Source organism: Hydra vulgaris, chromosome 08 (genome assembly GCF_038396675.1).
Source record: "Hydra vulgaris chromosome 08, alternate assembly HydraT2T_AEP".
In the NCBI taxonomy this organism is placed as follows: Eukaryota; Metazoa; Cnidaria; class Hydrozoa; order Anthoathecata; family Hydridae; genus Hydra; species Hydra vulgaris.
In genome coordinates, this window is record NC_088927.1 from 12629442 (window position 1) to 12655996 (window position 26555).

At 27.4% G+C, this 26555-nt stretch overlaps 3 protein-coding genes across 3 annotated transcripts in view; 2 read left to right on the top strand and 1 right to left on the bottom strand.

Moving 5' to 3' along the window:
- Nucleotides 1–26555, top strand: part of LOC136083628 (leucine-rich repeat serine/threonine-protein kinase 2-like) — an 87861-nt gene that overhangs the window by 3733 nt on the left and 57573 nt on the right. Inside the window, exon 4 of the mRNA XM_065803108.1 lies at nucleotides 17394–17589. Within this exon, the coding sequence (XP_065659180.1) occupies nucleotides 17394–17589 (196 nt within the window). The remainder of the gene's footprint in view (nucleotides 1–17393; nucleotides 17590–26555) is intronic.
- On the top strand, nucleotides 4838–6599 carry LOC136083631 (uncharacterized). Its single transcript, XM_065803111.1, has 3 exons — nucleotides 4838–5442; nucleotides 5596–5814; nucleotides 6054–6599. The coding sequence occupies exons 1-3, from the start codon at nucleotides 4838–4840 to the stop codon at nucleotides 6337–6339; spliced, it is 1110 nt and encodes a 369-aa protein (XP_065659183.1). The 3' UTR covers nucleotides 6340–6599.
- On the bottom strand, nucleotides 20107–21124 carry LOC124817977 (zinc finger protein 862-like). Its single transcript, XM_065804267.1, has 3 exons — nucleotides 20785–21124; nucleotides 20335–20614; nucleotides 20107–20258 (listed from the first exon to the last, which is right to left on the bottom strand). Exons 1-3 carry the CDS (start codon nucleotides 21028–21030, stop codon nucleotides 20107–20109), a joined length of 678 nt encoding a protein of 225 aa, XP_065660339.1. The 5' UTR covers nucleotides 21031–21124.

The window sequence follows — 26555 nt, forward strand, 5'->3', positions numbered from 1 at the left end:
GGTATTATTATTATTATTATTATATATATATATATATATATATATATATATATATATATATATATATATATATATATATATATATATATATATATATATATATATATATATATATATATATATATATATGGCTCAAATTAAGCCTATCGCGATCGCAATTTCACAATGGTTTTTCACACCTTCGCAATTAGTTTTTTCTTATAAAAATATTTTTGTGATTTGTTTTTTCTTATTGTTTATTTACTTTTTTCTAATTTAGCTTCTTTTTTTTCGCAATTCTTAAAAGTAATGTTTTTGTTTAAGTTTTTATTAGCATTCTAAAAGTACGTCACGCTAAATTTATATTTTGATGATCTTTTTGCATTATCATTTGCTTTAATGATGATCTAATGTAAAGCTTAAACGTAAATAACTTTAAATCTTTATGTGGAAGCCAATAATATTTTAAAAAGTTATTAAAGCAAAAAGTTTAAAAGGGTAAAGACGTTAAAGCAAATGTTTTTCTTCATTCTTTTATTTTAACACAAAGCCTGGTTTTGACCTTCGTTTTTGATGCATTGCACCAAGTTAACTTATTATTAATAATTTAAATTATTTTTTTATCAACAAATTCATATTATTAATTTTACTACTTTAAGTTTATTAAAATTAAATTTGTTTTTATTAAAAAAAATTTTAATAGTTAATGAATGCTAATAGAAACCAGTAACTTTTTGCTTCACCTTAATGACCCTGAACATTTTAAAGTTAAATTTAATTTGATTTACTAAATGGATAAAGTACTTTACTATAAATTTACTTATAAACTGAATCAAAACAACCAGTTTAGTTACTACAGTAACTTACAGTTACTCAAATATTAACTTATCAACTATATTAATTTACTTAATATACTCAAAGACTCACAAAAGTTAGGCATACAAATGTTTCTATTTATATCTTATATGTTGTCAACACATAATATAAGCTTCTAACTTAAAGTTATTTTAACAAAAATGTCAAATAAATATGAAAAATGCTATACCATTTTTTTTAATTTAATTTTTACTTAAATTGATATCAAAATTAAACATTTCTATAAATACGCAAGTAATTTTTAGGAATTTTTTTAAAAAGTGTTTTATTTGAGCAAAAGAATTCATCTTAAACAAGTCTTCTAAAATTGTCTCATTCAAATATTTTCGCGAATAAAATTGAAATTAAAAAAATTTAAAAAAATTTTAATGTTCAATAGTTTTATTTTTTCTGATATTGTTACTGTAGCTAGATATATGTTTAACTTTCATTCCTGAAAGTTAAACATGTATATATAGCTAAAGTAACAATATCAGATTTAGAACATAGTGCAAGTAAGGAAGAAAATTTTATTTAAATTGTAAACATTTTAAAAAGTCAATTTTTTTTGTTTCTTGAAAATGATTTTTAAAGTGGAAACATTCTATTGCAAAAATTAAATCAGTAATTGCCAACATTAGACCAAAAATTAAATTTAAAAAAAGTTTAAATGATAAAAAAAATTTTTTTTTACTACTGTTCAAGGAAATTTTTTTCCAAAAATATAATTTGAGCATATACTTATAATATACTTTAACTTTAAGAAATATGAAACATATACTTTAACTTTAAGAAATGGGTCAGATCATTATATTTCAACCAATTTCAAGAAAACTTTGTGGGGTACCATCTCTGATTTTCCTGATTTTTACATATCATTATCTAAATGATGTAAATAGGTTAAATGTGCAATTTCAGAGTTCCAAGTGCAACGGTTTAGAAATTATAGCCTTACAAACACTCTCAGGTAGCCCCCCTCGGTTCCTCGAATGGTAAAAATAGACAACTTTAAGGCCTTATAACTTTTTTCTAACTTTCAGCAAGTGGCTCATTTTTTCTAGAACTATTTTCTAGATATTTCTGTCTTAAAATTTGTGATTTTCATTAGCTTGTATCATGTTAGAAAAAAACTACAGCCTCCTAAACTTTGGAAAAATTCTGAAAAATGCTAAATAAAGGCAAAATGAAGTTAACCGTAGTATTTTTCTATTCATCAACAAGTCCTTACATGTTAGTTTTCTAATTAGTTACAATGGTCTACAACAAATTGGCAAAATATAAGCAGCTTGTTACATTTTAGAAATCAGTTTTATCTAAAAATATATAGTCCACTTTACTAAAAAGTCCCATTTTCAGCCATTTGGGGATGGCTCGTAAATTTTTCTAACACTTTGTATTGATCTGATATTAACAGCAAATAAGGCCATTAGATCTAACTATATAAAAATGTAAACATCACAAACTTGTCATGTTCACAACAAAAATGGCAGCATTTTTTATTAACCCTATTTTTCAATTATCAGGGCTGAATAGTGTTATTGGAAACCAGTGCCCCTCCAACCTGCTTTCTGGCCCATGTGAGGGATGTAGCCTATCATAAGTCATTTCTTAAAGAAAAAGAGATATGGTTGGTTACTTTCTCCCTGATCTGGACTTTATACCGGATAGGAGCACAACTAAAGGGGTAATAACTATATAGAGCCTGCATTATTTTTAAAAGGTGACACTCAAAAAAAAATTTAGTTAATCATAAAATTGCGATTTAATCTTTATTATGATGATTTTTTTATAGTTGATTGAATTGCTAATAATTCAAGGCAATAGTAGGACAGTGGGTTCATACATTACTGGCAATATGAAGTATAACAAGACTAATCAAGCCATTACAAGATTGATTTAATGTTTTGTTTAAATAAGTTTTTTAACAAAGTATGAGTTTCGATTTTATTAGTTTTTTTTAACTATTTATCTAAAAATGCAATGATTCTATATAATATACCCTTTTGCAAATGTAAATATATAAGCATTTATAACTCAAAATAACTTACCTTGATATTTTTCTGTTCAATAAACTTTGCTATTGCAGTTTGTTTCCATTTTTTTCATTACATTATTTGTATGTGTTTTTAATTGTTGGATCTTATGTATGTATGTATGTATGTATGTATGTATGTATGTATGTATGTATGTATGTATGTATGTATGTATGTATGTATGTATGTATGTATGTATGTATGTATGTATGTATGTATGTATGTATGTATGTATGTATGTATGTATGTATGTACGTATGTATGTATGTATGTATGTATGTATGTATGTATGTATGTATGTATGTATGTATGTATGTATGTATGTATGTATGTATGTATGTATGTATGTATGTATGTATGTATGTATGTATGTATGTATGTATGTATGTATGTATGTATGTATGTATGTATGTATACATAGATACATACATACATACATACATACATACATACATACATACATACATACATACATACATACATACATACATACATACATACATACATACATACATACATACATACATACATACATACATACATACATACATACATACATACATGCATGCATACATACATACATACATACATACATATATACATACATATATATATATATATATATATATATATATATATATATGTATATATATATATATATATATATATATATATATATATATATATATATATATATATATATATATATATATATGTAATCAAATCATTATTGAACTTACTTCTCCTATATAACTTCATAGAAAATTATACATAAGAAGGTTCAATAATATTTCATCTTAATTAAATTTATTAGATAAACATGAATACTTGTTCTATTGGTATTGAACTAAAGTTAGATTGTCATAAAAATACATGCTGCAGTCAGTCTGAAATTTCAGAAATAGTAAATGAAGATAAATACCTGCTGACCTTAAGAACTGGAATAAGAAATATTCATTTGCATACAATTTGCACTCACCATAGGTTACAATTTATTAATTACTATTCAACATACCATAAATCATGTTGTGACCCGTTCTCAATTCATTCAAAGATTGTTATAGGAAACCTGACAACTGTCACTCTAGAGCATAATCAACTGGACTCTAATTTAATTCCTGGGAAAAAAATATGTTTTGGTTGTGTAAGAAAAATCAAGAATGTTGAAGAAGTTGACAAGAGACATGATCCAGATTACATATCACCTGATAACTCTGTCACACAAATTGATACTATAAATCCTTGTCTTGTTAAATTTGGTGTGTCTCCTATTAAAAGATCATCCAGCATGAGTATGCTACAAATAGACAATAAAATAAAAAAGAAAGTTAAGTTGCTAAATGAATCATTGAATGCATCTGAACGAGATGAGCTTCAAATTAGTATGCTCAAAAGTTCCTCTTTAGATTTTATTGTAGAACAGCTTAAACAAAAGTTTCGTAATGAGATCAATATTTCACAAAAAATAAAATTGCTCACTTTAGCTCCAGTCCATTGGACTATTCAGGAAACAATAAATGAATTTAAAACAACACAATATATGGTGAAGCAAGCTAGAGCTTTGCGGGATGTTAAAGGAATCCTTGGTGAGAGATCAACAGACATAAGAAATCCTAAAAAATTGACTACTGAAGTTGTAAATCAAATTGTCAACTTTTATGAGGATGATAGTAACAGCAGGTTATTGCCAGGAGCAAAGGATTACATTAGCATAAAGACAGTTGATGGTAGACAGCACATTCAGAAACGACTCATACTATGCAATCTTTCAGAACTTTACCAGAAATGGTTAGAAGAATCAAAATCTAATGGTGTAGTAAAGGTGGGACTGACATCATTTGCTCTTTTAAGGCCACAACATTGTATTGTTGCAGGAAAATCTGGCACGCACACAGTCTGTGTTTGTATTGACTATCAAAATCCAAATCTTATGGTTAAATCATTAAAAAAATGAAAAGTCAAAAGATCTGATGGCCTTAGCTGTATGTTCAATAGAAAATAAACCATGTATGTTTCATGAGTGTGAGAAGTGTCCTGGTAAAAAGAGAATTGAAAAAAAGTTAAATGAACTGTTAGGGGATTCAGCAAATGAAATAACTTATAAGCAATGGTTGAAGACTGATAGATGCTCCTTGGAAACTATAGTTAAAAGTCCTGATGAGTTTCTAGAAGAGTTAACAGACAAGTTATATAACCTCACAAAACATCATTATGTCAGCAAATCACAGACATTCTTTTTAAACCAGCTCAAAGAAAACATGAAGCCAAATGAATGTATTATGCAAATGGATTTTGCTGAAAATTTTTCATTTATTATACAAGATGAAGTTCAGTCATCCTATTTTTCCAAAAATCAAGCAACTCTCCATCCATTTGTCATATATGTGCAATCTTTAAATGGAAACCAATCACCAGAAAGCAAATGTTATTGTGTTATATCTGACAATCTAATTCACAATACTGAGGCAGTTTTCAGTTATGTTTCCAAAATCATACCAATTCTGAAAGAGGAATATCCACAAGTTCAGAAGATCAATTATTTCACTGATGGTGCAAGCAGCCAGTATAAAAATAGGTTAAATTTTCATATCACAATATTTTAAAAAATTTTTGATAACAACTACCTATTCTAGACAAACTATTTTCAGCCCTTGAAATGATGTTTTTGAAATTGGATACAAAATTGATAATCTTTAACTGAATAGGTTTTTTTCTTATTGTATTTTAGGTTTAATTTTAAAAACCTGTGTTTTCATGAAAAAGACTATGGACTAAAAGCAGACTGGCATTTTTTTGGGACTGCACATGGAAAAAGTGCATGTGATGAAATAGGTGGTACAGTGAAAAGAGTTATTCATAACCTATCCCTTCAAAGGCCAATTGGCAATCAAATTTTGACACCGAGGGACATGTTCTTAGTTGCTAAAGAAAAAATTAAAAACATCAGGTATATATCATGCTATTGTCAAAGTGTATGTACATTTAGGTTATGATATTTTTTCAAATAATTGATGTCTAGTATCCTATATCATAATAGGCATTTAAACAAAAATAATAAAAATAACGTATGAATGTTTAGTTATAAAAAATCAAATAGTATAGAAAAGGATTCCTTAAAACAAGACCTTACTACATATATATACATATTTGGAAATAGAATTATGATTTATGTTAACTCTTTTTCAGATTTATCTACATTTCTGAAACCGAAACAGCTGCTATTACACATGAAGTGCTTGCTAAACGATTTGAGAATGTTCCTGCCATCAAAGGTACTCGCTCATACCATTATTTCTCACCTCAATCATGCTGTTTAAAAGCTTATGTAACATCAATGAGCAGTACATTTGACTCTTTTCACATGCTGGAAGATACTTGCATAAATACACAAAAATCGATGAATACTGATATTAATATTAATGATTGGGTATTAGTGAATTATTTTGGTAAATTCTTTCCTGAAGATAACTGATCTTAAAGGTGACACAGTTTGTATTAGCTGTTTACAAAAAGCAGGCAATTATTTCAAGTATCCAACAACCACAGATATCCATTGGTATCCAGTTAGTGACATTATTGCCACGTTACATGACCCTGAGCTCAAAAACACTAGAGGATTTTACTCTTATCTTATGAAAAAAAGGATGAAATGAATTATCATATATAATTGTTTTCAACTACATTATTATGTATTGCCATTATTAAGGGAGAATACAAGAATTTTGTAAAAAAGATAACTATGCTTTTCACATAAACAACAATGCTGGGCTAGAAATGGTTTTTATAGCAATTATATAAAATTTTGTAAAACAAATTACAGATAGTGAGTTACATCCCTCACATGGGCCAGAAAGCAGGTTGGAGGGGCACTGGTTTCCAATAACACTATTCAGCCCTGATAATTGAAAAATAGGGTTAATAAAAAATGCTGCCATTTTTGTTGTGAACATGACAAGTTTGTGATGTTTACATTTTTATATAGTTAGATCTAATGGCCTTATTTGCTGTTAATATCAGATCAATACAAAGTGTTAGAAAAATTTACGAGCCATCCCCAAATGGCTGAAAATGGGACTTTTTAGTAAAGTGGACTATATATTTTTAGATAAAACTGATTTCTAAAATGTAACAAGCTGCTTATATTTTGCCAATTTGTTGTAGACCATTGTAACTAATTAGAAAACTAACATGTAAGGACTTGTTGATGAATAGAAAAATACTACGGTTAACTTCATTTTGCCTTTATTTAGCATTTTTCAGAATTTTTCCAAAGTTTAGGAGGCTGTAGTTTTTTTCTAACATGATACAAGCTAATGAAAATCACAAATTTTAAGACAGAAATATCTAGAAAATAGTTCTAGAAAAAATGAGCCACTTGCTGAAAGTTAGAAAAAAGTTATAAGGCCTTAAAGTTGTCTATTTTTACCATTCGAGGAACCGAGGGGGGCTACCTGAGAGTGTTTGTAAGGCTATAATTTCTAAACCGTTGCACTTGGAACTCTGAAATTGCACATTTAACCTATTTACATCATTTAGAAAATGATATGTAAAAATCAGGAAAATCAGAGATGGTACCCCACAAGCCATTGGTTGAAATATAATGATTTGACCCAAATATGAAACAATTTATTAAACCAAATTTTTTCTCACTTTTTATTACAAAACAATTTGAATGAAAAAATTGAATAAAAACATTAACTTAAACTAAATGAAAAAATTATTTATACTTTTAATAGCCCATTTATCATACTTAGATTTTTAATGCTACGCTCCCCCCCCCCCTTACTGCAGAGCGGCGCAAGGGATAAGAAGGGGGGGGAGAGGGTGTTAAAATTTTTTTTTTGCAATTAAATTTTTTGCATTAATTCGAGCCCTGATATATATATATATATATATATATATATATATATATATATATATATATATATATATATATATATATATATATATATATATATATATATATATATGTATATGTATGTATATATACTAGGCCAAGTTTTAAAGCATAAACGGCTGCACCATTTATGTACACGCTAAGCCATTTAAGGTAACTGGTGAGCCCATTTAACGAAAGCATCATTTTTTTATCATTTTTAATATTTAAACAAGTCTAAAGAAATCATTTAAGATAAAAAAGTAATTAGTGTTATTAAAAACACTTCTAAAGTTTGAATGACGATTACATAAAAAAGTTTGCATGACAATTACATTTGATATTTGTGCTATTTACAAATGTAATAAAAACTTAAATCTAATAAACTTAATAAAAAACAAAGAGAATTTTATTTTTGTTAACCCAACTTTTCCATCAAAAATGTTCAGTAAAAGAAAAAAAAAAGATGTTTTAGGCACGTAAAAAAAGAAATCATAAAATAAACATAATAAATTTTTTTTTATTTATTATCTTGCTAGAGCAAGAATATTTATTTAGACAACTTTCATAGCAAATAATAACAAAAAAATTACCCTATTTAAAAATAAAATAAAAAACAAACAATTATTATCTAAAAAACAGTTCACGTTAAATTTTACTTTATATTAGTGCCACTTTTGATGTTTTAAATTTTGTTTTGTTTGTTTTGTTATAATGATTTTATAACAAAATGCTTTTTCGTTTTATCAAAAGAATGACAAAACATTAATTATTACAAATTTAAAACGACATCTTATAAAGAGATTATTTTTGTATAATTGAAAAAAAAAAATTTCTTTTATGGAAATAACTCTTATTAATTTTTTTCTTGAAGCAATATAGCTATTGCAATCTCTTTGTATATATTTATAAAATTTATTTTGTGAAAAAAAAATAGTTTAGAAAAATAATATTTTATAATAGTTACATCAGCTTTATATAAATAACAGATTGTGCAATATCAAAAAAGTAAAAATAAAAATTTCCTTATAATTAAAAAAGATTAAAAAAGTTATTTACATTAATTTTTTTTTTTCTTGATTTTTTTTCCTCCAACTCTATTTTTAACAAAAAACTAAATTTCTTGTAAACATGTTATAACATTATTAACTTATAACACTGCATCAAAAATATTCACAACTTTTTTGTCTTGCAAGTGAAATCGCAACAGTTTTTTAATAAACAATTTTTTAATAAATGGAAAAAGCGCTGGTAAAGTAATTAACTTGAGTTTTTTTCTTTGCAACAAGTAATAATTTTTGTTTGTTAACAACTTTTTAAAAGTTGAAAATAATTATTTGCGAAGCCACAATTTTAAGAAATACTGAAAAAAACAAAACATTTTATTCATTTATACAAATGTTGAGAGAAGAAAGAAATTAATTTATATTAAATGACCAAAAAAGAAGTAAATTTAAGTATTTAAAATTAAAAAAAAAAAAAATGAACAATATGTTCATTAGGGGTATTCAGAAAAAAAAAAATTTAGAATTTGAAAAACCAAACCGTCTAGATTTGAAGCAAATATGTTTAAACTTACTCACAAAAAATTTCATCGCCATTGAACCACTCTTTTCTTGCCCTCAAAGCACATGTTTGGAAAAAAAGGACCCAAAAATGACCAAAAACAGATTACTTTAAGTGTCTTGAGAGCAAGGCTAGCATAAATATTTATAATAATTTTTTTTTTTAGGGTTTAGATAAATACCTGTATTTTTGATTAAAAAAGTATGGTTTTTTTCTTTCTTTTCAAAAAACAGCATAATTTTCATTTTAAATTGGGTAAAAAACGTTTATTACGTGGTGCGGTATTGTTTTTATAACTTTTTCAACAATTAAATTTAAACTTTGTTATTTATATTTAAAATACAGTTTGCAAATGTATATATTCAAAATAAGAATAGAGTTACTCATTTTATGTATGTTTGTTTGGTAATGGTAAATATTATATATTTACCATTACCAAACAAAAGAATATGTTTTTAACTTATAACAGCAATATTTTTAATTTTATATGTAGCGATATGAAACAAAAATTCAGATAGAATGTGTTGTATATATCATTTAACAAGTGAAATAATTCTATATAAAATATAGCAAATATTTAAATAATATAAGTATTTTTCCGGCTTTTATAATATTTACAAATATATTCTTGGTTATTTAGATTAATGATAATGATAAATACTAAACTTTGCGATAAATATGCTTAAAGGAAACGAAAAGTGCACGTTTGAAAACAAATTTAAGTTAAGATCTAATAAAAAAAGAAATTGTTTATTATTAAAGCAGCTAAGCCTGAAGTTACAGGTACCAGTTTGTAAGAAACTTGAACAATTTAATGTATATTATATATTTAAGAGAGAGAGTTATCTAAATTATCTCAATAAGATATAATGAACAATAACAAGTATGCATTTAGATATTCAACTTCCAACAGGCATGGATATTCTACAACATCAAGCATACCTGCAATCTATACTGCCTAAAACCATCAAAAAAATCAGTTTGGTTACGTGCTCGCTTCGTAAAAATGTTGAAAGATTTGAAAATTTGGATTGTAATTGTGTTTTAGCTAAGGTTAATAAACCCTGGATAAAAGCAGGATTTGAAGTTGTTAGTGACACTTATTAAAAAATGTTATTAAACATGACAAGTAGTATTCTAATTTAAAAAAAAAACAAAATAAGAGGCTCTCCTAAAGATTTAACAAATCTTTCTGATTTGTTAAATCTTTAGGAGAGCCTCTTATTTTGTTTTTTTTTTAAATTAGAATACTACTTGTCAACTTTGAAAATTATCTAAAAAAGGTTTTTTGGGTAGGCAAGCCAGATTTGAAGAACATTATTAGGACTGACAAAAAAGACCTGACAAGGATAAGCTAGAAGACTTGATGTTTTAGGAAGATCAGGAAAAAGAAAGAAAGTTTATTCTTGACCCAGAGGATAAGAAATTTTGTAGAAACGTAATGCTTGAAAATTAAAAGTATTCGGTGATATTTTTCGTATAAAGCATTTTGTTATAATTAATATTATTTATTATAACAAAATATTTTATAAGAAAAATATCACTTTTTTTTTATAAAAGCAGAGAGTAACAGAAAAATAGAACAAAGAATGTGCGATCAACAAAATCTAATTATGAAATTGAACTCAATTCTGATTTGAGTTCTGATTCATCTTATGATTCTGATTTTGAGCCTAGTAACTATTATCAAAAAGAACCATTTTAATCTAACTGTACAGTAACTGCAGAAATTCCAATAGATGTGTATGCCGTGAACATTCCCTTAAGGGCTACGTTAAGTGATGTTTCGCCAAATGTTTTGCAAAATGTGGCAAGTGCCATTTTAACTGAAGCTGGTGTTGAATGTACAGATATACATTGCAGTAAATCAACAGCCTTCAGAAAGATAAAATTAGCAAATGAAAATATGTCAACCTTAGCAAAAGAGAATGTAAAAAATGCAATAGAAGCTTCTTCTTATCCATGCGTTATACATTTTAATGGAAAAACTCTTTATGAAATTAATGGAGGAAAAAAGTTCAAGATTAACAGACTGGCAATTCTTGTGAACATTGAGGATGAGACGCACCTACTAGGTGTTCCTCCTTTAACTTCCTCTTCTGGTGAGGATCAATATACAAGTATTATGAACCTATTAAAGAAATATAAACTTGAATCAAAAGTAGGAGGTCTTTGTTTTGATACAACTCCAAGCAATACCGGGATCAAAAAGGTTCAATCATAAAGATATCGAACGATTTAAATACATTTCTTTTAAAACTGGCATACAGGCATCACATAACAGAATTAAGATTTGTGCATTTTTGAAAACATACAACAAATGAGTTGACTACAGGACCAGAAAACTTATTATTTCAAAAATTTAGGAGCCTATTTGAACATCCTAATTTTAGTTATGTCCCAAGTGATCTGTGCAAGTTTTACTGGAAAGAGGTGAGTGGTAGTATAAGTGAAAAGGCTGTTTAAGATTACTTTGAACTTTTGCAAAGCATATATAGAAAGAAAGGGGATAGCAGGAGAAGATAGACGTCCAGGAATGTTGTCTGGTCCAGACAACATTCCTGTCATAATCTTACAAATGTGTTCTGCAGAACTCTTTTCAATTTTCTCTATACTATTTAATAAATGCTTGACTGAGTCTTGTTTACCTGTTTGCTGTAGAATGGCATCTGTTATTCTAATTATTCAGGTTTTTTCTGTTATCTCAAAAAATCAGGTGAATATTCTGACCCCAATTATCGTGCAATCAGTCTTCTTCCTGTTATTAGCAAGGTCTTTCAACAAATTTCTCACATCCCATTTTGAGTCAAATAACTTACTGTCAGACAATCAATACGGTTTTCAGTTCTCTGGTTCTACGGCTCACTTGCTAATTGCTATGACTGAATGATTTTATTGTGTATTAGATGGAGGGGGAGAGGCTAGAGCTATTACTTTCGACAAAGTTCGACTAAAGCTTTCGACAAAGTTTGGCATGCTGGTCCTCTCCATAAGCTTGTTTCATATGGTGTATCTTGGAAAGTTTTTGAGATTTTCAAATCCTTTCTTTCTAACCTCTTTATTTCCATCTAAAGTAGCTTTTTTTGCTGAAACTTTATACTTCTGTCTTTACAAAAATTCTTACCTTTTCAGCAGCTGATCTTAAATCTGAGCTTACGTCTGTAACAGACTGGGGTTCGCAGTGGCTTGTAATTTTTAACTCCAACAAAACTCAGACTGCAAAGAACTATTGCAATATAGCTGACATTCCTATATTAATGAATGGCAACTCTCTTACTGAGTCCTCTACTTTATGTCTTGGATTGTTGTTTACTACAGACCTTTCATGAAAATCATATATACAATCAGTTGCTAAATTAGCATCCTATGAGATTGCTTCTCTTTATCATGTTTTTCATTTTCTTACTGCTGCTTCCATTCTCAATCTCTACAAATCTCTTATTCCTCCCTGTATAAAATAATGTTGTATTGGGGCTAGTTCTTCTAATGATGCTCTTTCTCTTCTAAACAAGGTCTAGAAGCGCATTGTAAACATATTTGAACTTACTCTATCTTATAAGTTTGAGCCTCTTTTCCATTGTCATTATGTTGCATCTCTTTCTTATTTTTACAAATACTATTATAAATGCTGCTCAAAGGAGCTATTATCTCTAGTTTCATCAACTAAAACTCATTCTGGATTGATTCGTCGTTCAGCAAAGTCTCATTTGTTTACTATATCTGTCCCTGCATGCTCTAAAAACTTATATTCTTCTAGTTTTTTTCCCTGCACTTCAATTCTTTGGAACTTTCTCCCATCATACAACCTTCAACCTTTTAAGTCTTCTGTCAACCGTTTCCTTGCTCTATAACTCTATTCTATTTTTTTAGTTACTCCCAACTTAATAGTGGTTGCATGGAGCCTTGTTGGGAGTAAATCAGAGTTTTTTTTTTAAAAAAAAGGAGAAATAAATGGGGGTCAGAGTAATGAATAAAGGGCCTTGAACTTCGTTGACATCAAATGTTAAGTCATGCTGCCCATATTTGTTGAGCAGATTTGTCACAGATTCCAAAAGCTGACACAATGGTTTTAAAAATAAACAAAGCGCTATTCTACCTTGAAGGAACTTGAATTTTTATATTTTATTGAGTAGACTATCGTCTTTAAACTCAGTAACAGTATCATCACTCTGAAACATTACAATAGACAATTTAAATATTATAATATCTTGTGTAATATAATGTGATGCAGGTTTTTATATGGAGGGCGGAGCTAAGGGTGGGTTATTAACCTAGATGTTTTTTATTTTTGTAGAAAACTTACAAAAACAATGTTGTCCAACACAACAATACAGCTAAAAGTATAAGAAACTAATGCTTACGAAAGTGTTTCTTAGTCAGAATTTTCAGATAACAAAATCTGATTTATTTTAATTATTTAAAAATTTTCTATTCATTCAGACAGTTTTCATTTGTTAAATTTTATTTAACTAATAACAAATTAAACTATTTATTAATTGTTTAATCAATTATTTGTAAAATCATTAGTGGTCAAATTTAGTTATTAAAATCATTAAATTTACCCACTAATATTATTATTATTATTTTAAACAGGTTTGTTGATTGAACATGTTGAATGTTCAATAAAATGATATTTTAAAAAATCAAAATTTTATCTTTTATAAAAAAGAAGATGATTGAAATGTGAACTTGCCTTCTATAGATTTATATAGTTTGACATAAAGACTAATTTGAAATATTTAAATTGTTTTTTAACATTGCTTTTGTGGCATTTATTTACATTAAATTAATTGTTGTAAAAGTAAATGTTAACCGCATTTGTTTTAATTTTTATTTAATTTTTGTTTAAAACAAGTTTTTTTTTAACAAACATTTTAATAAAAATCTTAAATTAAATATGGTTTTAAAAATTAAAAATTTGAGTTTAATTTTGAAAGAATGTATAATGATTTTGCTATACTTTTTAAGAAATATTTATTTCAATTTTATTAATTTGCAAATTAATTCATTCAAAGATTTATTTCCATTAGTGAAAAAAATTCTTTTAAACAAAAACACTTTTTTACAACAATGATGTTTTATGGTTGCTTTTCACAATGATAGAGACATTAAAATAGAATCTAAATGTTTTTGCATAAGGAGTTGTGCATAAATTTGCAATGTTAAATTTCACAAATAAAATAAACAAAAAAGATCAAAAGTTTTCTCTGCAGAGCCTTAAGTTAATTAAAAACTCAAAATAGCCCATTAAGATTAATTTAAATTGCCACATAAAACGTCATTTTTTGTTGTAAAAAAAGAGTAGTGTTTTTGTTTAAAGGAATTTTTTTCACTAATGGAATTAAATCTTTTTCTTTCTTATTCAAAATCTCATTAAGTTCTCATGACATAAGTCATTAAATATAGTTCATTTAATAGGAAAAACAACAACAACAAAAAACTAAATTGTGATCAAATAAACAAAAGATTTTTGTCATTAGTAATTTTTGTTATTGTTTAAAAAATCTTTAAGCTGCGTAAAATATGCTAATGATGCAATTTAATTTTTTAATGATATAAAAATTGTTTTTTAAATTCACGTAAATAAAATTCCAAAGTTATATAATACACATAAGTTAGCAACATTGATAGAGTTTACACTATAGTTATGTAATTTTTTTAATGTGTTTATTTTCTTTAATTTAATAATGTTGGACTTTATTGATATTGAAATTTATAACTGATGGAATTTTTATTTTGTTCATTAGTTTGGGTGTCCATACCAGTCAAACGGTAGGAAAGTCTGTAATTCAGACTGACAAGATAAGAAAAAAGAATAAAATTTGAAACTGAAATAAAACTTTTTGTTGAAAAAAACTTTTTTTAAAAGAAACAAAGGCAGCAGCCAGGGCGCAGCAGTTAGAGATCTGGCTTAGAACTAAATTGCTTTTGGTTTGACACCAGCTCTAGCCCTATAAGCAACATTGTAAAGGAAGGAGACATGAACTTTCTAGTTAAATGTTCTTCCGCAGGGCTTTGTGATAGACCATAAAGATTTTTGGGAGCACCGTAATAACCACACAAATTTGAAAAAAAAAACTTGATGAACAAAATGCGACTTTATTCAGTATTAAAAAGTATCAATCAGCTAGTTTATATAATTTATATTATAGTTATGCAAAAAATATATTTTTATATTCTTTTTTTTTTAATTATTAAGGTACTCCAAGAAGGCCTATCGGTCTTATCACTGCAGAATTTCATGTAGTAGTTAGAGGACTTATTAAATTTTTTACCTCAAAATTCCCGACTCATTTTGAAAATAGAAAATGCTTCAAATTTACACTTTTCATCATAATTATTTTAAAGTTACTTTTCATGTTCATTTTAAATCTTTATGTATTGTTTTGTATCAATAAATGAAAAACAAAAAGAGAATATTTATTGTCAAAATTATGTTTAAATAAATTACTGTTTATTGCCAAAATATATAACAAAGTTATAAATAAATTATTTTTTTTGTTTTGATGTTTAGTTCATTTTAATTTAGTTTATTCAAGTTTTAATTTGATTTATTCAAGTTAATTAGTTCAATTTTATGTTCTTTATAAATTCAATTTCACAGTAAGAGCAACTTAATATCAATTTTCATTCGTAAGTGATTGACACAGTACTCACGACAGCCATTACATTCGAGTTAGTGGCAAAAAAGAGTGGCAACATTTTTTTAAAGAAAATGTGAACAAAAGTATATGCAAATATCTAACTTGTGTAAACTTTAAACTATGTAATGTTTAAACATATAAGAAGTTTTACAGTTTTATTTTTACTCAAAAATTGCATTGCAGCAACATATCCTTAATTTTGATTTATATCATTTATTTGCCTTTTTATAAAATTTTTTGTTTATTAAATAGCCTTAAAACATTTATCAACTTCTGACTCCAAGGCAAAATACACCTTTTAGGCCGAAGTAGTTAGCTCGCAAGGTTTCTGAAGTGAAATGTTGTGGTTCATGTTCTTACGCTTCCACCAATTTTAAAATTTTTTTAGATGTTTTAAATTACAAAATAATTTATTATTATTTTTATTTTTATTTATTATTATTTTTAAAAATCTTTTCCAATTTTCTAAAATACAAAATAAAACATTTTTAATGTTCTATTGATGTCAAATACATAAATTATATAGAGATATTATATGCTATAACAAACAAAAGTGAGAGAGTTTTTAAAAAAGCTTAAAATTTTTTGTGCATATGTCACAATAGAGATACTTATGTTATTAATGTGCTTAGGTAATTAGTTAAGTCTGGGCGTTTAACACACATTAAAGAGGCAACTTTTTTCCTTATAGGAAAAAAAAATTTACATTCAACTTTTATTTTTGTCCAAATGAGCTGGAGATGGTAAAAAATGTAAACTTATCATGACTCGCATTATATGGGTCATGGTAAGTTTATTATTTTACATATTTTAAGTCTAATTCCAAATGTTTTTTAAAGTTTTTATACCAATTGTAATTAATCAACACATTTCAAGCGAGAATTCTAAATATTTTTTAGAATACCCGCTTTGTGTACTAAAATCCAAACTGCTGTTATCTAGTGGTTTGCGCAGTGACTACCAAAGTATTTAGAGTTATATAAAAAATTATTTTTTTTATTCATAACTTTAAAAGGTAGACAATATGTATAGTTTTTTTTACCACTTACTAAAAAATATTGAAGCAAGAAATAAGTATTTAAATAGTCAGAGTAAAATGGTCTGACTTACCAAGACCAATTTAGGATTCTGGACAGCTAGTAAATAATAAGGAAGTACAGTACTTTTCAAATACAGAATTTACATTTCATTAATAATTTCTTTTCTGTTATGTCATGAAACCTCATATTAAGGCCTGCACTTGTTGCAAATTTAATCAAAACTTATCTCTTTTTTTTTTTTTTACTCAATTTTATATTTAATATTTAACTTTAAGTAGTTTAATATTTAACTTTACATTTAACTTGTTTGCTACAAAGATTATCTATTAAAAGAAAATATATAAAATAAGAAAATTTTTAACATTTGTAAAGTAAAAGAAGTATGGTCTTATATTTTAAGATTTATAATCCTCCGGTTATTAAGAATTTGAACAAAACAGAAGATATAATGCGTTATTTGATAGCATTAAAGAGAGCTGCAGAACCATATTACACAATGAAACTAATGATTGTTGGGTTTGAAGCGCAAGGAAAGACAACTCTGCTTAAAAGGCTTCAAGATAATACAAGTTATAATGAAAATCAACCTACAGAAGGTATGCTTAAAATATTATTTATGGAATCCACTAGTGTAATACAATGTGTTGTAAATATACTTTCAATATAGCTGAATAAAACTCAAAATTAATGAAAAAAATCAAATTATGGTTAATTAAAGTTGAACTACAGAAGGCAGAATGTTTGTGAATGTTTATGAATACTTAACTACACACAAGCATTTTTCAATGTAGCTGATGGGTTCGAATAGATGTTTATAAAATCGAAATAAAATTGTAAGGGTCACAAATTTGAAAAAGAAAAAATCGAGGGGTCTAACAGGCTTGGACGGGAATGGCGTGTGATCACGCACTTGGTTTGACCACGCATATTATATATATTTTTGAAAATATAACCACGGTTGCTTTTAAGTTTTAGAAATGAGTCGATAAAAAACTGTTTAAAATAGCGTTAGAAATAACTTTTTATTGTATTTCAAGTTGATCGTTGATCTTTTTAAAAACTTTTATATTACGTGAAGATTTTTAAATACTATTACTATTTTTTTAAACTATAATAATAAAATACGATATATAAACATTTTAAAATAAATCGATTAGTTACTTGCAATGTTTCTTAAAAGTGGACACTTTGTATTTAAAATATCCAAGAATGTTATTTGAATTTTTTTTTATTGTATAAAAAATCGACAAAAATAGACGTCACGCTCAGTTGAACTAATAGGTAGAAGTTAGAAATTATTTGCACTCTCGCGCAGTGATTTTAAAAGTATTATAGTGTTTTATTTTTTAATGAAAATATCCGCGGAAGAGAGTTAATGATCTTTTACTTATAATTAATATTTGTTGTGACAGCCTTTATGGACGACATGCATGTATATTTTATGATAAATGTAAAAGCTCTGATTTTTTTAAATGTATTTTGTTGGATTAAAAACAACGGAATTGAGAAGACAAATACAATAACTTTAATAGTCCGATTCAGATGTTGAGCTATATTCGTCGTCAATGGAGCTTTTGTCGGAACTATCGATTGTTTCTAGTGCAGCATCAGTGCCCTCCATTGATTCAAGGCGAACCCCCCTGCGTTTTTTTTAGTTATATATTGAGGGCACTATTCAAAATATCATCTCGTTCTTCTACGGTAAAATTTGGATCATTCCCGGCTATCAATATTGCGTCTTCCATTGTCTGGTTGCTCATTTTTAAACGACGATCACTTAGTATCAGGGTTAGTATACTGAAAATCCGTTCCAGAGACGAGTTTGAGCAAGAAATGCACATTATTAGTTCAACAAGAAGAAGAAGGTTTGGGAAAGTTTTTCTATAATAAACAAAAATTTTCTCCTATAGCAGCGCCATTGTAACTCCTTTATACTCTGTGTTTATTAATAATTTAAAAGCATTCCATTCAGAGAGAACCATTTCAACTTTTAATCCTGCGTATTCTAAAGGAATTTTAAATTCCCTTATTAATAAAGAGATGCTAGCATCGCCGTACATATTGTCTGCTGTCCAAAATTGGGGATCCAACCAACTCATTGATTCAAAGACCGTGTTTGACAACGAACTAAATCTATCGTCTATTAATGGTTTAATGATGTTGACTGCAGTTTTTCTAACTTCTATAGCAGCATTAATACTATCAAAGTTAATGTTAGTTATATCGTAAAGCTCAATGTCAACAAATTCTGCACTTGTTTTTTTTAACTCGTGGACATCTTTGAAATAAGAAGAAACAAGAGTAGTTGTATCATCTTTGTACTTGATTCTAAATTTTAGTAAATATGAATCAAGTATATTGTCTATTGTTTCATTACATAATTCAGCCAAGTAATCCTTAGTTAGATCTATGGCTGGTTTTACCTCGTGCACCATCAACGTTTTTTTTTCGTAAACCAATGATAATGGGCTCAATTTCTCTAAGACGTCTAAGTAACCGCAAAACATGCATAACAGTCGGTAGTCATGCAAACGTTTGGAGATTCCGAAAAGTTTAGCGCGCATTTCTGCTGTGGTATTGCGATTGACAAGTGCGTTGTCAAAGCCTACAATAATTGCAGGCCAGTTATGTACCAATCTTGTCAATCCTCGTCTTCTGTGACTAACAAAGCGGGTTCCTGATATTTTGGGCAAGGTGTAATATGTAATATTTAGTGCCTCTGCTGCTTTTTTAACTTCACTTTTTAATTTTCCAGAATTGCAAAATAAATGGAATATGGTAGTATAAAATTGATCACAATCTCTATATTGAACAATATTTCTTGCACTATCTTTAATTGCCAGTTCCAAACGGTGGTTCACGCAGTGCATTTTAACTAGCCATGTTCTGTTGTTTATCATTTGAGTTAAGACCCCATTATACATGCCTAAGTTAACGCTAGCTCCGTCAGAAGTAGCGCTGACAAGTTTATTTTTATATGCATCTGCAGTTAAAGAAATATTTCCTGATTCATTAAAAATGCTGTCAATAGCCTTTTTAATGGTATTAGCGTTCACACCACCCAAACTGTTCATCTCTAGTAAAGATACTACAAGATAAGCAGGTATGCCATCTCATTCAACACGAACAAGAACCAATTCTTTCTCATCCTTTGTTTTTTGTGCTTGAGAGCCATCAGAAAGTATGGAGAAAAAGTTTTTCTCTTTAACAATTTTAGCAATTTTTTCTTTAATGGCATTAGCAATGCAGGAGATAAATTGACGTGCTAAATATAAATGAAAATTAATTTGATCTTTGTTAATTTCTTAAACAATATCAAATTAATTTAAAAAATGAATTACCTGCTCGATTGTGGCCTTTTCCTTCTACAAGTTGCACACCATTAAGTCTTTGGCATTTGATAAGTACTTCAAAATGACTATGGGGCATGCTTGGTTTTAAAGCCATTTCGTATGCTGTTTTTATCATCTTAAAATACGCTTCACGAATGTTTTGCTTATTATATAAAGAGTTCTGGTTATCTGGATTTATAATGTGGCCTATTCCAGTTTCTTCAGTTGGGTTTCTCTTATCGATTTCCAGCGCCAGTTTATGGATATGACCTTCAAGATGACGATCAACCTATTTTAAAAATCAAAATTTAAAAATTAAAAACTTAATATAAAGACAAATTTATAAATTATTGCAGGAAAAATATTGTACTAAATATTTGTGAATAAAGTAAGTAAAAACTTAGTTGAAATTATTTACTGTATTTGCAAATTCAAATGAGCTTTTAATTTTAATCTTACCTGATGTTTTGTTACCACACTAGTTCCCTCAATAAACGCCTGCAAAGAACCAACCATTACTCCTCTAACTGAACGATCACTTAAAATAGCAAACTTGTTTCTTGCGCAAACCTTACACCATATTTTGATAACTAATCCGTTTTCTTCAGTGTAACCGATAAATTCCTCTTTCCCCCACAACAGAAATGTTTTTAAGCTCTTTGATATTGGCTTATTAAATTTAATTATTTTTGCCGCCGATGCCATTTTTAAAACCTTCAATACTTAAACTTATATTTAATTTTTAATCTGTACAAATCTTCCACTCGCTGTGAAACGCTTTAATAACCTAATTTCTTTTGTTTATGAAATTATAACATTGCATTGTAATAATGTAATAATTGAAAGAATTCGCTTAGTAAGAACAATTTCTAATTGCTTTTTTTTTTTACTAATCATTGCTTGAAACGATTGAAAATTACTATTTTAAAAAGACTTTAAAATAGATTTAGTTATTAAATATTTGGTATATATATATATATATATATATATATATATATATATATATATATATATATATATATATATATATATATAACTAAATAATATATATAATACTCTTGTTTATTTATTAAATGGTCGTTAAAAGTGATTTGTAAACGCGTTTCTGAAACTTTTATAAAACATCACAGAAGATAAAAGTTAATTATTTAAATTGTAAAAACGTAACTTAAAATAACTATCGCCTCGAGTTCGATTTCTTTTAGTTTAGTTAAAGTTTTTTTTATCTTTTTCGTTAATATTCTTTTTTTTTTATATTTATTTAATGTTCCTTTTAATTTAGTTTTGGTAATATTTTTTTAACGCATTTCTCAACTGCTTTAAAAAAACCTAACTTCATATTGTCAAAAACGTCTAAGCAACCGTGGTCAAATTATATAAATTTTTTTTTATGTGTGTGGTCAAACAAAGCGCGTAATCGCACGCCATTCCCGTCCAAGCCTGGTCTAAGCCAAAGGCCTTAGGCATTTTAGATGCTTATAACAAATAAAAAATATATGAGTTGTCAGGTCAGGTATATGGTCTTCATGATCATCATTCTACTGGTAACATGTAACCCAGTGCAACCTGTGTATCTTTTATATAGTTGGAAGTGCCTTAGTTGCTATTTTAGCTTACCGATAATCTACTTATATGTTTGTTTGTGTTCTGTTTAAACATCTGGTGCCTTGTTGACTCACCCATAAGTTGCTATCTGTATATATGTTTGTGTTCAGTCTGTTTATGTTTATTTTTTTGTTTGTGTTCTGGCTTGGTGTAGGTTCACTTGTAAGTTACTTTATATATGTATGTTTTGTGTTCTGTCTGAACCTTTAGCACAGTGTTTACTCACTCATAAGTTACTTTATATATGTATGTGTTCTGTTTAAATATTTAAATGTTCTGTTTAAATATTTAAATCGGTTTTGATGCAGTGTAAGCTCATTAACTAAAACGACCCCTCAACTATAAAACCTTCACTCTCCCTTATCTCTAGTTTTTTGTCAGATGAAATATTTTTCATAATCCATTTTCAAAATATCATGCCCAATGTTTTAAGGTACTGTTTACAGGAAGTAGCTCCTTTAATTTCTCCAGGTCAGGTCAGTTTCAGGATCATCACGATCATTCTGCTACTGGTATTATGTAACCCAGTACTACTTGCCCCATGCCCTGGTGCCTTGTAGATTGTGCCTATTTAGGCTAAGACTAGGAGAAACAAACTCTGACTTAAAAATCCCCTGCCTTGGGGTTCTTGGCTGAGTAATGTCTAGAGATAATAAAAATAATCAGGTTTGAATTCTTTGACCATTCTTTTATATGCTTTCGCTTAGCAACTCTTCACTTTATCATCTTTTTCTTTGTTTTTTATTGTTCTCCTTCTTCCAAAGACTGCACTCTTTTAGATGCCCTCTCTCTTAACCCCTCTGCCATTATTGTTGTTATTGGTGACTTTAATGCTCATCACACTGAATGGCTTGGCTCTAACACTGTCCCTGCTGCTACTAAAGACTATAACTTCTGCATTTCTCAATTTCTTACTCAGATAGTTAACTTTGTGACTTGTTTTCCTGACAATACTAATCATTTACCTTTACTCCTTGATTTATGTCTGGTCTCTGATCATAGCTTGTGTTCAGTTTTTTCTTTCTCTTCTTTAGATGGTTCTGATCATGCAATGATCTCTTTAAATCTTTTATCACATACTTCCTTTTCAGACTCACCCTATCATCGCAATACTTATTACTACCATAAAGCTGACTGGGATTCTTTTTGTAATTTTCTTTGTGACGGTCCTTGGGTTGATGTCTTTTCTCTCTCAGCTGAAAAATGCGCTACCCACGTAACCTCCTGGACTCAGTTGGGAAAGAAAATTTTTATTCTTTCTTGTTGGTTCCAAGTAAAGCCTTATTCTACTTTATGGTATTCACCTTCTTGTGCAGCTGCTATATCTAATCGTAATCATTTTTTTCATATTTTTCAGAAGAACAGCTCTCTTGAGAACAAACAGCTATTTATTATTGCAAGAAATTGATGTTATGAGGTGCTCTCAGATGCTAAGCTCCATTATTCTTAGCTCACTAAATCTTGTATCTTATCTCAGAAGTTAGGCTCTAGAAACATTTAAAAAAATCTTCAACGACATTAATAAGGATAGGTCTAACATTCCATTTCTCATTCATGGGGCTGATCTTATAACCTCTCCCAAGGATAAGGCAGAACTATTTGCAAAGAACTTTTCTTAAAATTCGACTCTCGAATCTTATGGCCTTTCTCTTCACTCCATTCCAATTAAACAGGTTAAGCCATTGTTAGACATTCAAATCACTCCAGCTTCTGTTGCTAAAGTCATATTTATATTAAACTCTTCTACAAATTTTGGTCCAAACAACATTCCTGTCATAGTCTTGCAAAATTGTTCTCCAAAACTCTTTTCAATTCTCTCAAAACTATTTAATAAGTGCTTGACTGAGTCTTGTTTTCCTTTCTGCTGGAAAATGGCATATGTTGTTCTAATTTTTAGAAACTCCAGTGAATATTCTCACCTCTGAATCAGAAAAAAAAAAATCAAATCTCAAATAAATTAATAAAAGTTTAAAGCAACAAAAATCTTCAAAATAATAATGCATAACAAATAATTTTTGTTTTACTGGTCTAGAGCAGCATTTAAAAGAAAATGAAAAATAAAACTCCTTGCATTAAAGTAACTACATAGTTGCTCTTGATGTTGAGTATACTCTTCTACATGTTTTAAATTTATTTAAACATGTAGGACATGTAGGACTGACCATGCTTCAGGACAAACCTTTGCGAGTTGGTGAACTTTAATCCATTGTAGGTTTTTTGAAGTACTACTGGCACTAGAAAAAAGTGAACAATTTATGAAGAAAAAAATAAAATCAACCTTTAACTATTTTTTGTCAACATCAGATCAGTACAAAATTTAACAATTGACATGATTTCACTATAACAACATAAAAAAAAGGTTGGTAAAAAATTGACAGTTTAGCTCGGCAGTTAGGTCTACATAATATATAAATATCCTTAATTCTGAGGGAATTATATATATATGTAAATATATATATATATATATATATATATATATATATTATATATATATATATATATATATATATATATATATATATATATATATATATATATATATATATGTAAATGTAAATATATATATATATATATATTTACAAAAGTTATTGTTATTCTTTAGTTTTTCTTTTGTTTTTTTATTAAAAATAGAAAAAAAAATTTTAAGTTCTAAATGCAGTAGTATGTAAATAATTTTCTGTTTATTTTAGCTACTTCATTTTTTCATTTGGTCGATTAATAGAATTAAAAAGAAATAGCTTTTTTACTTAACTACATGACGTAACTGTTTTTTGGTTACTAACTAAATGTTAGTTTAAAAAAGATGAATTTTGTTACAAAACTTAATTTTAAAAACATGTAGCAAAATTTTATGTATAAAAAGTTTGCTTTTTTGAAAGGTAAAACGATTTTATAATATCCATTCAGAGTAAAGTTAACTTTTGTTTTTTGGCAATTAAGAGTAAACTGCTTTTGATAATAAATGAATAAAAGTAAAAAATTTCGGTCCTAATAACTATTGTGCAAATTTAATTTTTGAATGAAGGAACTTTTGATTCTTTTTGACTTTTAAAATAATAAAAATAATGATTACAATAACTTAATAAAAGTTTTATTAAGATCTGTTTAAAATAACCCATAGTAAATGTAACTTATTTATTAAACGTAATTTTTTAAATTATATTAATGATTAAAAAAATATAATATATTTTAAAAATATAATGTCTTTTAAAATATATATTTTTTAATCAAAAAAATATAACATTTTTAAAATTATGTTTACCGTAATCTTTTCTTTAATTATCTTTAATTTAAAAGGCGCCTTAAAATCACTTTAAAAATTACATTTGGTAAAAGTTAAACGAACAGACTTGTCAATATTTAAATCAAAATATTTAAAAAAAATATTCAAGTCAAAATTTTAAAATTAAAATAATAGTTAATACGTTTATCCTTTATTACGTTTATTTTTTGTTCAAATAGTTATTAAAATACATTACATAAAACTATTTTGTTAATTTAACAAATATTATGCGATATAGTATATGTAAATATATTATGTAATGTAAATATTGATAAAAATTGTTTAAAGTATTTAAAAATTTATTTACTAATTATTTAAAACATTAATAACTACTAAAATTTACTAAAATATAGTTAATAAATGTTTAAAATACTTGAAACAATTTTCATTAACTTTTTACTAATATCGTGGTATTTGCAACAAAAGCATTTATTAAAGTTTTAATTAAAATAGTTGCTTTATCCTAACTAAAGTAACATTGTCCACTGGTAAATTCACGTATTCAAAAAAATGTCTTTAAATCATCTCCTTATCTTAGGATAAAATTTAACAAGATAAACACAAATGATTAAATGATAATTGAAAAAAATGATTATTAAAAATCATTGTCACGGCACCGATTTTAACTAGGAGAGTAGGAGAAGAGAGGTGTGTGTGTGTGGGGGGGGGGGGGGAGGGCAGGTAATTTAAAAATACACTCCTGGATGACTCGCAGGCATTTTAGACTTATTACGGCAATGTTGATCAAGGGATTTCAATAACATTAGACTGTTTTAACGCCAACTTTACAAAATTTTCTTCTTTAAACAAGGATTAATTTTGGAACCCATGGTGATATAACTAGATTTTTGGTATCAATTTTTGGGGAACAAAATGGATTTGTGGAATATTTATAATTTTTAGCAATATCTGAATATTGTTTATAGCAATGTCCAGTTTCAGTAAAAAAATCTTAATAAGAAAAATGATTTCATTTTGAATGTTATGTTCTGAACAAATTTTGTATACTCTACCTAAAAAACCTTTGAAAATACCAACTGCAATACTCAGTGAAATAGATGATTTCGTTTTTATAAGTTTGTTTTTAATTGCATCCTTATGGTGTATTGAAAACTCATATTCATGAAGGGAGTGATTGGTTGAAATTCAAACATCTAAAAAATTTAATTAGCGTTGAGCATTTTTGTATTGATATGTATATTGAATAAATTTATCTTGTGAATTTAAAAGTGTTAAAAAAGAATTTGCGTCAAGCATGACTATTGAGCATGGCTCGATAGATCATCAGCGTAATGTTTTTTAATTTTTTGGTGCAATATTGACGTTTAAAGCCTGTCAAATA